The 13,844-nt window shown below is 36.6% G+C and overlaps 1 protein-coding gene across 1 annotated transcript in view; it reads right to left on the bottom strand.

Annotated features, from left to right (window-relative positions):
* The window catches only part of LOC124775330 (dynein beta chain, ciliary-like), a 702,744-nt gene that overhangs the window by 211,117 nt on the left and 477,783 nt on the right, over window positions 1-13,844 (bottom strand). Inside the window, exons 60-61 of the mRNA XM_047250162.1 lie at window positions 6,374-6,552; window positions 3,821-3,956 (exon numbers count right to left, since the gene is read on the bottom strand). Coding sequence (XP_047106118.1) covers window positions 3,821-3,956; window positions 6,374-6,552 — 315 coding nt within the window. The remainder of the gene's footprint in view (window positions 1-3,820; window positions 3,957-6,373; window positions 6,553-13,844) is intronic.

Raw genomic sequence — 13,844 nt, 5'->3', positions numbered from 1 at the left:
AATGTAAGCAAAAGGCATATTAGAAAGAGCAAATCCAAAAGGGTGGATGGAAAATGATCTTCTGTTTAATTGGGTGATGCATGTTTGGCAACATCACCCTGGTACAGTACTGAATTAACTTAACATGTTGCTCTTGGCCAGCTTTTACAAATATAGAACTCAGGAAGTGCAAGACAACACACAAAAACAGAAAACTGAATTGATCATTATCCATGGCAGCCTAACATCTATACTGGAACCGCTAGATGTGTGTATAAATTGAGCATTCAAAGCTGTACCTAAACAGTAATATACGCAACAGATGGCTGATGAAAACCACAAGTTCATGCTGAGAGGAAAAATCAAGATTGTCCCAGATTTGTGAGTGGGTGAAATGTACATACAATAATTTCCCCCTCCCTTAAAATTAGGGTGTGTGGATTGTTCGTGTATGTGTGGTGATACAGGGTGATACATGAAAAACCAGCTCTGTGTACTAGACTGCTCACTGTCGCCCACCAACTGCCACCTATTGTTTCCAAGCTGTTGCATCTACATTTTGTATCATAACCATGAAAGCCATTGCAACTTGGTTAAGATGTGTGAAGTAAATATCTCAGAGAGATGTATCCTCTTCAAGAAAGAATCACAGTAGTGGAGGTTCATCTAAGGAAAAGTGGGACATTTTTGCAAAGAAGTTTCATGGCATTTTCATACCAGCAAAGAGTGGTATACGGGATTTAGTGATGAAGTGGCATACTACAGGGTCAGCTGAAACCACAAAAAAGAATTGAGCCCCCTCTGTTTGTACACCTGCTGTGATTGCAGATATTCAATCGCAAATGATCCAGAATCCAAAGAAGTTGACACATAAATTGTCGCAACAAGTAAACATTTTGTGGGGTTCTTGACAATGTGTTTTATACGATATAGGGAAGCAGACATTCGAAATGACATGTGCCCAAGAATTGAAGGAGGAAGAGAAAACAAAACATGTGAATTACTGTATATGATTAGTCAAACAATTGAGAGTGTAATGTTGGATCCACTGCTGTATTTCATGCACAGCGATGAAGCTTGGTTCCATCTGACAGACATATAAACTCCCGGAACACAATGAGGATCCTCTTCACAGTGAAAAACTTGGAGCATACTGTGCTGTGTCAGCAACTTGGATTGTGAATCCCATATTTTTTGAAACAGTAGTACACATGGCTGTGTATATGAGGTGTGTTCAAAAAGTAAGGTCACTTTATATTTTTACGAAAAAATATTTAATTATTTGTCAATATTCATGTTGTCCCCTTCAAAGAAATCCCCCTCAGATACAATACACTTGTGCCAACACTTCTTCCAATCCTCAAAGCACTTCTCATAAGCAATTTTTGGTACAGCAATGCAGTTTTTATTTCCTAAATCACTGAAAATCTTCATTCTTTCATAGGTCTCTTCAGTTTTGGGAACAGGAAAAAGTCACAGGGGGCCAAATCTGGTGAATTGGTGACTGAGGCATGATTGTTGTGTTGTGTTTGGCCAAAAAAATCTCTCACAAGCAACAATGAATGAGCAGGTGCATTGTCGTGATGCAAAAGCCATGAATTGTTTTCCCACAATTCTGGGTGTTTTTTGGATATGGCATCTCACAAATGGTGCATAACATCAAGGTAATACCCCTTATTGACCATACAACCATGAGGCAAAAATTCATGACACAGTATGCCACAGTAATTGAAAAAAAACAGTGAGCAAAACCTAGAAATTTGACCGAACTTGGCATGCTTTTTTCAGTCTTGGCTCTCCGGGATGCTTCCATTGGGATGATTGCACTTTGGTTTCGATGTCATAATCATAAACCCATGTTTTGTCACCAGGTATGACCCTTTTGAGCAAATCAGGATCATCATTGACATCACTGAAGAGCTCCTGGGCGATGCTCATACAACGGTTCTTCTGATCAGAATTGAGAAGTTATGGAACAAACTTCACTGACATACCTATGTCTCATCCGAAAACATCCGAAGAAATTGCATGACACAAGCTGACTTCTATGCCAACATCCTCAGTAACTTCTCCTACAGTAATTTAACGATTTTTCAAACAATTTTCTTCACAGCTTTGACGTTATCATCTGTTGTTGATGTGGTGGGGTGTATAGAGGGAGGTTCATCATTTGCATCTTCTCGGCCATCTTGGAAGAGCTTTTACTACTCGTAAACTTTTTTTTTATTTAGAGCAGACTCAACTTATGCCACTGTCAACATTTCAAGTGTTTTAGAGCACTTGATTCCATTTTGCACACAAAATTTGGTGAAAATTCTTTGCTGCAAGTTTTATAATAATTGAAAATTGCCAAGCACACTAAAACACATCTAACCTTTCTATCTATCAAAAACAAATGAAGTATGCTGTACACTTGAAACTGTGAACATGTTTGGGACATGTGTGCCAACATAACAATAAAAATCTATAATCGAATGTATGTTGCCAGTGCAATTTGAAAAATCACCTTACTTTTTGAACAGCCCTTGTATGCGAATCTTTGAGGAATTTCACACACGGATGAGCCCCTATAAACGTACATAAGTTGCCTCTCAATATGATGAGGTGACATGTCTCACTTCATGCCAGTTAATCTCATGAATTCATGGAAGATTCACTGAAGGAAAGACTGTTAGCAAACGATTGTGGCCACCTTGTTTGCTGACCTAACCAGCTGTGACTACTATCTGTGGGGCAACTAAATGGGAAAGTATACACAAATAACCCAGTAACATTGGAAGAGTTGAAGGGACAATATTTGTAATAAATTTGGAGAACTGGTACGGCAGAGTTGTGTAAAGTGTATATTAACATGTTAGGGAGCAAGGAAAAGTGCTCTTTAGCACAAGGAGGTCATTTTCAGCACCTAGTGTAATGTAATGAAAAAGACAAGATCAATTCAGTAAATACAGACCTTTGCATTAGCTTATTTGTTATTTCTTTATTATCTAATTCTTACATGTATCTGCTCATGTCACACAACAATTTGTGTGTAACTGGCAAGCAGTCTGCACTCAGTCACTGCAGTCATGTGTCATCCTGTACTATTTAATGTGGTACTAAGGATCATCAAGTTTGTTCTGGAGGGGAGTGTGGGGGTTTAAAAATGTAGAGGGAGACAGATAAATACAGTAAGCAGATTCAGAAGGACATAAGTTCCAGTAGTTATTTGGTGATGAAGAGGTTTCCAGGGGTAGAGTAGCACAGAGAGCTGCATCAAGCCACTCTTCAGTCTGAAAACCAGAACAACAACAACTTCCTGTATATATACATTATGTTTATGCCATGATATCATTTTTGTAACTATACAAAAAATGATGATGTCCAAGATAGGAAAGTGCATACAAACAATGATTATTATCGTTATTATTATGTCTATTCTACGAGATGCGGGATGAGCCAAGTTATAGGCCAACAGACACGAGCAGCCACTGTAGGTTACTTCTGTTTATAGTAAATTATGACTAGCATTTATTTACTCACACTGGTAATTATGAGAATTATTCCAGATTATTTTATATACATATACTGTGAGAAAAACAGGTACTTTGAAAAACTCCACTGCTCCTTCTCTTGTGTAACCCTGGTGTTGTTTTTATCTAATACTACATAACACAGACTGTTACACTATATGGCACTCAATGTCAGTTTTTATTTTGTACTTGTGATCTTGAGACATATCACGTCTTGGAGGATTCCACTAGTTGATTGGAAATAGAAAATTTAGAGTCAATATGACAATGTATGGCAACACTATATAAAAGCAAAGTGATGTGAAGATATGTCAGCTTTCTGTGCTAACCTGGGTTAATGTAATATAGCAGCGGTCTGTTAAAGGGGTTATCACAAGCCGTGGTGTGTTGCCAAGATACTCATGAGCATACTGAAATTGAGCATCACATATGTTGCAGAAGCAATCTGCTAACTGATCGTCCCATCTGAAATAAAGTATGATATCAGACATATGATCTACACAAAGATAAGTACAAATATTACAAAAAATGTAAATTTGTTTCCATGGATTTTAGCATATTTATTTACTATTTCTCACTTTGCCGCCTGTTATCGCCAATTTAACACAGGCTTCATATATGCTTATTTTGTTTACTATCATCAACAGTCAACAATCTTTCCTATTGACTGGCAACTTTCATAATTAACATAATACTATTTGCCATATTAGCTGTACTCATAGCTATTTCTACTATTAATTAAGCAGGTACAGCCACCATCAAACAGACATTATAAAATTCATTTTACCATGCTACAAGTAGTCTTTTGTTTTTATTAATGACTGATAAGAATATTTTCTCTTCCTCCTTTGCATGTAACATGTAAATAATTTACATCTGCACTTAAAACTTAAATCATGGCAGAAACAGTTTAAACACATTCCTCTCTAATAATGTAAACTTATTTTCCCATATTTTCACAGATACATTGTGACAACTCTTTGCGCATATCACATTGAATTACTACTGCCAGAACTAACTCTCACACTGTTATCCCATCTCTGGATTTAATCTGAAATTTCTTATAGATTGCTGTTGAATACAGATCAGTGAAAGAAGAGAAAAAAGGTACCCACAAATTTTACAGCCAGTAATACACTTCATTATTGTAATGTAACTTTTTATTTTAAACTTTTTGAGTCAAAGCAAACATCCAGTATGAAATATAATATTATTTACCTACATTTTTCAGTAAAATGTGCTGTAATTGCCAAAAATCATATATTTTCAATAGCAAACTTTACATTCTTATCAATGTAATTCATTTCAAAATACTGAGATCTTCAGAAGTTGTACCTATCAATCAAGAAAAGAGTATTTCACATATTCAAGCACTAACTGCTTGCTTTTTCTTGAGCACTTTGGCCATCTTGGTCCACTACCACTTTCACCAGAATGAAAATAAACACACAACACAGCATTTTCAATGACTACTACAGTGTTATTGCACACAGAATTATTTGACCACTAAGATTTGTAATGGTTATGAATGAAACACTGATTCAGCTTATTATTGTTTCATTTACAGCCATTACAAACCTTAGTGGTCAAATAATACTGTGTGCAATAGCACTGCAGTAGCTACTGAAAATGCCGTGTCGTCTCCTTCATTTCTTTGTGGTGAAAGCAGTGATGGAGTACAGCTATTACCTATGATTCTTTCTAAGAAACAGCCTAACCTGGGATCAAGTGTAAAGCATAAGTACAATGGCCACATTGTGTGAAAAAGGAAGAGGTCGCTCCCTCCATGCCACATCTATTCCTGCAGCAATCTACATAAGGATCGAGCTCGTTCTCTCTGTTTCCTATATCCTTCTGAATTACCATTCAAGAAAAAGTGAACATGTAATACATGATCTACATCTGATGTAGAATGGCTAGAACAATCTAGAAAAATTTAAAAACTGTAATTTGCTGTGCTGGTGATTATAACTGTTATTATCACTTCTTGTGTTGATAACTGAAGAGGACATCTTTTAACTCTGATAGTAACAACTGCGAAACTTTCTCAATAAATGTCACACGGCTGCAACAAATCGGACACATCTAACAGTATCAGCAGTATGAGCAATTCCGTTCCAGTTAACCAGCTGATCAGAAAGGCAGAAAAAATTTGAAATAGTCACAGTCTATTTGATATGTAGGCAATACGACAAACTGGCCTTCATACCAATAAAATTATCTGATCACCAAACAACAATTATTTTTTAGACAATATATGTGAGTAACATGGTCTTAAGTCCGCTCGCTTAGCCGTGCAGTCTAACGCACTGCTTTCCGGACGGTAAGGCATGCCAGTCCCCAGCATGAATCTGCCCGGTGGACTATTGTTGAGGTCCAGTGTGGCAGCCTGTCTGTGGATGGTTTTTAAGGTGGTTTTCCATCTGGCTCAGCGAATGCGGGCTGGTTCACTTTATTCCGCCTCAGTTACACTATGTCGGTGATTGCTGCGTAAACACTTTCTCCATGTACGCGTACACCATAATTACTCTACCACCAGAACACTGGGGTTACACTCATCTGATGTGTCACATTCCTGGGGAGAGCCGAACCACACAATAACCCTGGGTTCGGTGTGGGGTGGGGGTGGGTTGAGTGGACTGCTGTAGGCTGTTGTGTTGTGTACCACTGGGCACTACAGCAGGGGCGATGCCTCTCTGTCATTTATAGGTTCCCATCTCTGTACAATACAACAAGGTCTTGTCAATTCTAATGAGAAGAAAATTAAATACTTTAGCATATCATTGATATCTACATACTAAGCAGTTATATGGCCAGCCCATGTTCGTAATCATCTCATTTACACTGTAAGATGGAGTAGAATATGTTTGTTTAAGTTTTACCTGTGTCTCAACTGAGACTGCCACTGAAATGCTGATGCACTCTCCACTTTCATCTGAATCATTTTAGCCACAACATCACGGGAATGAACATCTATGGTACATATTGTCATTATCTTCTGTCTGTCTCCTTTTGTTAAATCTCCCAGTAAGAGTGAAATCAGAATACTAAGCTGCATTATCTGTATAACAAAGAAAATGCTACACTATACAATCTTCTAATTAAAATTGTACACTACTCGCTACTCTCTCTCTCTCTCTCTCTCTCTCTCTCTCACACACACACACACACACACACATGAGGTGTGAAAAGGAGGTATACGTGGAAAAAAATTACGCTCCATGAAGAAAAAGTCTATCTTCTCTGTCCCTTCCTCCACCCCTGCAACCCCTCCCAATTCACATCCCTGTGTCGCCTGCAGGGTGTGCCACTCCTCACCAGCCACTACAAATATGCCATCCCATGTACCTGCCACCCCTCCCTGCCACATTCCTAGCCTGCAAACCAGCTTTCTCCCTCTGAGCTGTTAGCTACGCACCCCAAGTCCCTCTCCCTGATTGCTGGCTCCCTCTCCCTCTACCCACACCACCTGACACTACTACCCCCACCACAACTAGTACACCTATCAAAAAACAGCATTGACACTGTGTGTGTGTGTGTGTGTGTGTGTGTGTGTGTGTAATTTACTCTAGCTCATCAAGAGATGACTCCAAAAGCTAGCAAGTTTTCTTTATTTAGTGTTTGCCTATTGACAACTCGGCACTTTTGCTTTTCAATGAGTGATCTCCTTCAGTCTTAAGGTATTTAATTCTACAAGAACTTTTCTACAACTATGGACTAGAAAGTTACAGACAATTAATTACCTGGAGCTATTAAGAATAAGCATTGCATTTTACATTTGCAAGTATATGGATAAATGCAATTCACACAAAAAGAATAGCAGCTTTTATTACTAACACTACATGATGTCAGCTCATCAAGGCAGTTAATAGTGAAGTTGGGAGTTGATAACATTTATATGTGGAATGTTAGCCAAATCACTACTTGAGTTTTCTTTGGCTTATTTATGTAAGATCTACAGATGTCTGTAACAGTGCCCACTAGCAGGTTCCATTATGTCTCTTTTATCTTGCTCTCATAAAAAAATCATTGTATCTTCTCTTTATAATTATCACAGTCACCCACTTCAAGCTGCTAATACTCAAGACAGAAATATCACATCTCGAAAAGAATGGTGGTGATATGCAGGTGAAGAAGGATAGTCCTTCCACTCAGGCTGCAGATAGCCACAAGACTTGTCCAACAGTGTCAAATGAGTTTATTTATTAATTTAATAGCTAATGAAATGAGATATGTAGCCATACTACTTAAGGATGAATGTTATTATCCTGTGTCTCCTGTGTATAATTGACATACAGTAACTGGAGTGCCTATATACCACAACCACTATTAAAACTTTTATCAAACAAATTTAACAGTTTCTACAAATGAATACCTACAAGGGTAAATCAAATATGCAATAACCTTAATTTGTTCAAAATAAAAAAGAACAAACTCTCCTAATTTTCCACAATTGCCACTCTTCATGTGGTATTTTTGCACAAATGGGAAGTATGTTGATTCCTGTGAAGTATAAACCACTGGAAACTGTACTCAATCTCTTGCATACCAACTGTTTCATACAACAAATACCTCTGAGCTGCTGCTCTATAAGCTGCTCAAATTCTTCAAAATCACATGGTGAGAGCTCTAGACTAAAGGGGAGAGCTAAACTTCCTGATGGAATGAAACTATGTGCTACGCAGGATATGAAACACCAACACCAGAAAGCAGGAGAGAGGTACTGCAAGACTATGACTTTGAGCTGAACTGTGAGACATACCTGGATAGCTCACCATGGCTGGCCACATCATTTTCTATTGTTTATTTTTCCATATAAATCTCTTTTTCAGTACATATATCACACACATACATATATTGTACACAGGATATTGGTTTTTCAAATGTCAGACATACATTATTTAAATTTTTATAACAAATTGGATCCATACAGTTAATAATTACAAATTTTTTAAAATACTTTATATTTATAACTTATTTCTACAATTAAAAATACAAATTACATTTTTTTCCTTGCATAAGATACTGTGAGATTGAATAGTAGCAGCTTTTCAGAAGGTAGGCTGCCACAGACTTTTTGAAGCTCTGTAGTTCAGGAAATGCTGATACAAAAATTAAGCAACTATGGCATTCGGGGGCAACCAGGTGAATGGATAAAATCATACTTGTGCAACCGCAAGCAGTATGTATCATTAGGAAACTCGTACCAATCAGAAACCAAATCCATCAAATATGGAGTGCCGCAGGGTTCGGTAATGGGGCCATTGTTATTTAATGTATTTGTTAATGATATAGGTGTTGAGGAGGAAGAAAAGAAAATATTGTATGCTGATGACATGACAATACTAAATAGTGACCAAAATATGAAACAGCTTGACAGAAGAGCATACATATCTGCAAATGTCACAGCTCAATGGCTGTTGGAAAATGAACTGGTTATAAATCTAAAAAAGACTACGTATGCAGTGTTTAAAAACAAGGAAAAGGCTGTAGACATGGATTTAGAGGTTGACGGAACAAGGCTGGAAGAAGTAGAATCTGCTAGATTCTTTGGTATTCTTGTGGATAATGAACTGAAATGGAAAAAACATATTAATAATGTCTGTAAGAAACTGAGCTCTGTCATATTCTTAATGATGCAGCTATCACAGTATTCAGACAAGAACCTTCTGTGTACAGTGTATCATGGACTTTTCGAACCATACTTACAGTATGGAGTGACGGTGTGGGGAAACTCAAACAAACAAGAGACAAAACGAGTGTTCACATTACAAAAAAAAAGCAATTAGGACCATTTTAAGAAGAAAGACCTCTGAAACATGCAGAAACTGTTTCAAGAATTTAGGTATCTTAACTTTTTCATCATTATATATATATACAAAACAATAATGTACATCACAAAAGGTAGTGAGGACTGGATTACAAGTGCTAGTGTACACACCCACAATACAAGAAAGAAGAATGAAGTACGGAGCATACCCCACCGACTGGCAATGCTAGAAAAAGGACCCCAGTACTCTGGTATCAGACTACTAAGAAGTCTGCCCAAAACCCTGCAAGATAGTGTACTTCACAATGAATTTACAAAGAAACTTAAAGACTATCTCATTGAAAAAGAGTTTTACAGTGTTGCAGAATACTTATGCCATTAAATTTGTATATATTGTTACTCATTATCAGTGATGTAAAAATGTAAGCTAAAGGTGTAGAAAAATAATTGATAAAGAATTTTAATACTTTGACATGTCCTATATTACACGTACATTTACTGTACACGATGTAATCTTACAGGATCAAATAAAATTCAATTCAATTCAATTCAAGAGATTTTATATGTCTTGGTAATCTGTTGTATAGTTTTGTTCATGCATGATATACACCTTTTTGGCACAAAGTGGTGTTACAATGATTACACGTATGTCACTGTCTGACCTGGTACTGAAATCATGGACACTTTTGTTTTGAGGAAAAATGTTTTCTTTTCTCAGTATACTTTTTTTGACATGCATGACTACTTCCAATATTTAAATGCAGGGAAGAGATGGGAACTTTAGATCTTTAAAGAAAGGTTTACATGGTTTTCTGCTGCTCACTTGTTTCATTATTCTTATAATTGCCTGTTGTTTCCTGAAAACTATTATTGCCTGGTGTACACTTCCCCAGAAAATGATACCGTACCTCAGTACTGAATGTACACGAGCAAAGTATACAGCCCCAACTGTTTCTGCACTAGAACTTTTGCAAAGAATTCTTACTACATAGCTCATTTTTGCTAGTTTTGAATTTAGGTATGTGATATGAGTGCTCCATTTAAGATTTTCCTGGATATGAATCCCAAAAAATTTAGTTTATTGACAGCACTAATGTTTTGGTTACCTATACATATTACGGGTTGTGCCACATTTTTATTTCGATTGGTGTGGAAATTCAAGAGTACTGTTTTTTGGAGATTAACTATAAGACTGTTTCTGGTAAACCATTCAGACACTCCTTTTGTAATATCTTTTGCAGATGCAGTAAGATTTTCTTCTTTATTCCCTTCAATCAACAGACTGGTGTCATCTGCAAACAGAACTGGTTCAGAATCCTTATTGTGTGATGGGAAATCATTAATGTATACCAAAAAAAGAAAGGGACCTAAAATGAAGCCCTGTGGAAGACCATGACTTAGTCCACATAGTTCTGAAAGGTATACCTGGAATTCATTTCCTTACATGTACTTAACTTCAGTTACCTGAGATTGATATTCCAAATATGATTTAATCCATTGATTTGGCACACCTCTTACACCATAGTGTTCAAGCTTCCTCAGGAGCACAGAATGATCAATCTTATGAAAAGCTTTTGTTAGGTCCAAGAACAAACTTGAGATATTTCTGTGGTTGTCCACTGGATTTAAGACATGGTTTATCAGATTGAAAGTGGCTGTTTTAATTGATCACTGTGATCTGAAGCCATGTTGACATCCAGAAGTAATACTATTCTTGTTGAAGAATGTAATTAGTTTTGAAAGGAACACTTTTTCAATAATTTTCGAAAACCCTGACAGTGGAGACACAGGCCTATAGTTACCCATACATTGATGATCACCTTTTTTATATAGGGGTATTACTTTTTCAGTTGCTATGGGAAGACACCACATGACAACGATGAATTGCATATGTTCAATAAAGGTGAAAGTATTTGTCTTGGTGTTATTTTTATAATATGATCTGGAATATCATCAATACTAGTTGAATAATTACTCTTCAGTGAATTAATGGTATTTAGGAGCTCTGTTGGGCCTAATGGGCTGAGGAACGTGGATATCTTATTTATTTCAATAGATGCAAGTTCTTTCCATGTTGTATTAGGTGGATTTCCAAATTTTCCTTCACTAATTTTCCAGCAACAGTTGCATAATAAGAACTGAAACTGTTTGCAACTGCCCTTGAGTCAGTGACATTCTTGCCATCATGTGATATCACAATATTTTTGTGAGTTGTCTTCTTCCCCCTAAGATCCTGCACAGCTTTCCACTTGAACTTAGTTTTATTGGATGACTTCATAATATATTTGTCATCTTCCTTAATTTTTGCCTCTTTTATGACACGTTTCAAAACTAAGCAATTCTGGACTGCTGTCAGTTTTTGACTGCAGAAAAAGTCCCGCTTCCTTTTACAAGATACTCTAATGCCTGATATAATGCATTTTTGAATCTATCTGTGCTTTTGGAAATCACATTCCTTTGTGGAAAAGCTATGTCAAAATTTTCCATCTTTCCGTTGGTAATAGAGGTATCATATACTTCTCTCCAAAATTATTCACTGATTAAGTACTGGAAGTATTCAATATTTTTCCTACTATAAATCCTTTTATGGATAATATTTTCTACCCTGGTCAAAATGTGATTTCCAGGTATGGTTAGTAATTGTGAAAGGTGGTCACTATAGCCAGTATCAAAGTTTTCTGATGTGCACTTGTCCCTGTTTGCACATACCTGATCAAGGAGAGTGACACTAGTTTTTGTTACATGTATTGGCGAGCTAACAGTCAGACAAAGATTGTAGGCTTTTATAATATTTAATATATTTTTCCTCTGAGGACTATGGCTCAGAAAGTCGGTATTAAAATCTCCACATAGTACCATTGTTTTCCCAGTTGTCTTAAGTTTGCCTAATGCAAGGTCCAGTTTTTTGAAAAAAAAAAAAAAAAACACTTGCATTGCTAACAGGACATCTATACACACATAAAATAATAGTTTTTTCAGACATTAACTCAACAGCTGAGATTTCAAAGTCTCTTTCACTACCAAGTTTGCAAACAGAGGCTATACTCTTATAATCTACTTTTTCTTTTACATATATACAAGTTCCCCCCTGTTTTGGTTCAGTTGTACAAAAGCAGTTTGCAAGTTTAAAATGCAATACTTTCAAGTATTGAAAATACTCGTTTTTTAACCAATGCTCACGAAAACATAAAACATAAACATCTTTCCATTCACTGTTAAGGAATACATTTATTTCATCAACTTTGTTTGTTAATGACTGTACATTCTGGTATACAATCTTCAGTGTGTATTTGCAATTTAATTCTGCATCACATTTTTTTGTGATACAGTCTACTTCCCTAAAAAATGTCTTTCACCCTTTTTATAAGTCATCACATCTTTCTTTATGACCCTTTTGTCCAAAGTACTTTGGACTGCTTCTATATAATGCCTGTTGTGACTAAAATTCGCTAAATGGCAGATTTATTCAACCAAAAATTGTTTCCCACTGTGATTTAAATGAAGGCCATGGCTGGTATGCATGGACCTGTCTAACGTGCTTACATTTATTAAATTCACATACAGAAATTTTTTGCATAGATCATCTATCTCTTTGTTTACTCTTTCTATTCATTTATGTACACATGACCAAGGGGGTAGGTCGTATCTGTGTGGTTGATTTACAACGGCTACATCTGTGTTGCCTAATTTGGTTAGCACACTTTCAAGGATTTGACATGAAAATTCAACAAACTGCACAGCAAACATACATTTTTTTGGTACCTTGACTATTAGTTTCTCATTTGGTAGTAGTTGGTCAATTTCAGATAACCAAGTGCTGAACCCCGTGATCAAACAGCTCTTCAGTGGATGATTAACCATTGTTCTTTCGCACTACTTATCTATTTCTAATTTTAGATTTATGTGAAAACTGGTAACTATGTAACATTTAATTATTTATTAACTCTGTATGTCATTTCTCTATTGGTAACACTGGAGTTTGCTCCCTCTACATTGCTCCCGTCCCAGTGGTGTACCTAAGTGTGTGAGATGGAGATCACTTCCTTTGCTTCCTACTCATCTGTAAAATGAGATCAGGAAAATAATGTCTCATTGGTAATGAGCTCACTGGAACAGAATTCACACTCAGATCGACCAGGAAAGGAATGGTTTCCTTTGCAAAGAAACTACCCCAGTATGCATCACAAATGATTTAGGAAAATATCAAAAACCTAACTCGGTAACTGAAAGTCATTATCAATTATCAACCCAGTTCCCTCTGAGCAGCCATAGCTTACGGATCTCCGTGCCGGCACGTTCACAGGAGCTCAGTTCGTCCGTTCACCTGATGATGGCGACATGTATGATTGCTGAAATATTGTGCCCGTTGAACACAGTAGACTGGCAGTACATCCGTGGATATTTTGATTATCAAATATTCTGGGAGAAACTCAAGAATCACAAATAATTATCTTGTTTAACAAATTTTACATTAAAGTTCTGGAGCCATCCCTCATCGTACTAAATCTGTAACAAGGAATGGGGATTTGAACCATGGCTTTCTCAATCTGGCAGAATCAACAGAGAGAATAACTCATTTTTCT

This window comes from Schistocerca piceifrons, chromosome 2 (genome assembly GCF_021461385.2).
Source record: "Schistocerca piceifrons isolate TAMUIC-IGC-003096 chromosome 2, iqSchPice1.1, whole genome shotgun sequence".
Classification (NCBI taxonomy): domain Eukaryota; kingdom Metazoa; phylum Arthropoda; class Insecta; order Orthoptera; family Acrididae; genus Schistocerca; species Schistocerca piceifrons.
The sequence above is the reverse complement of the archived record's forward strand: the minus strand, read 5'-3'. Positions and strand labels throughout refer to the sequence as shown.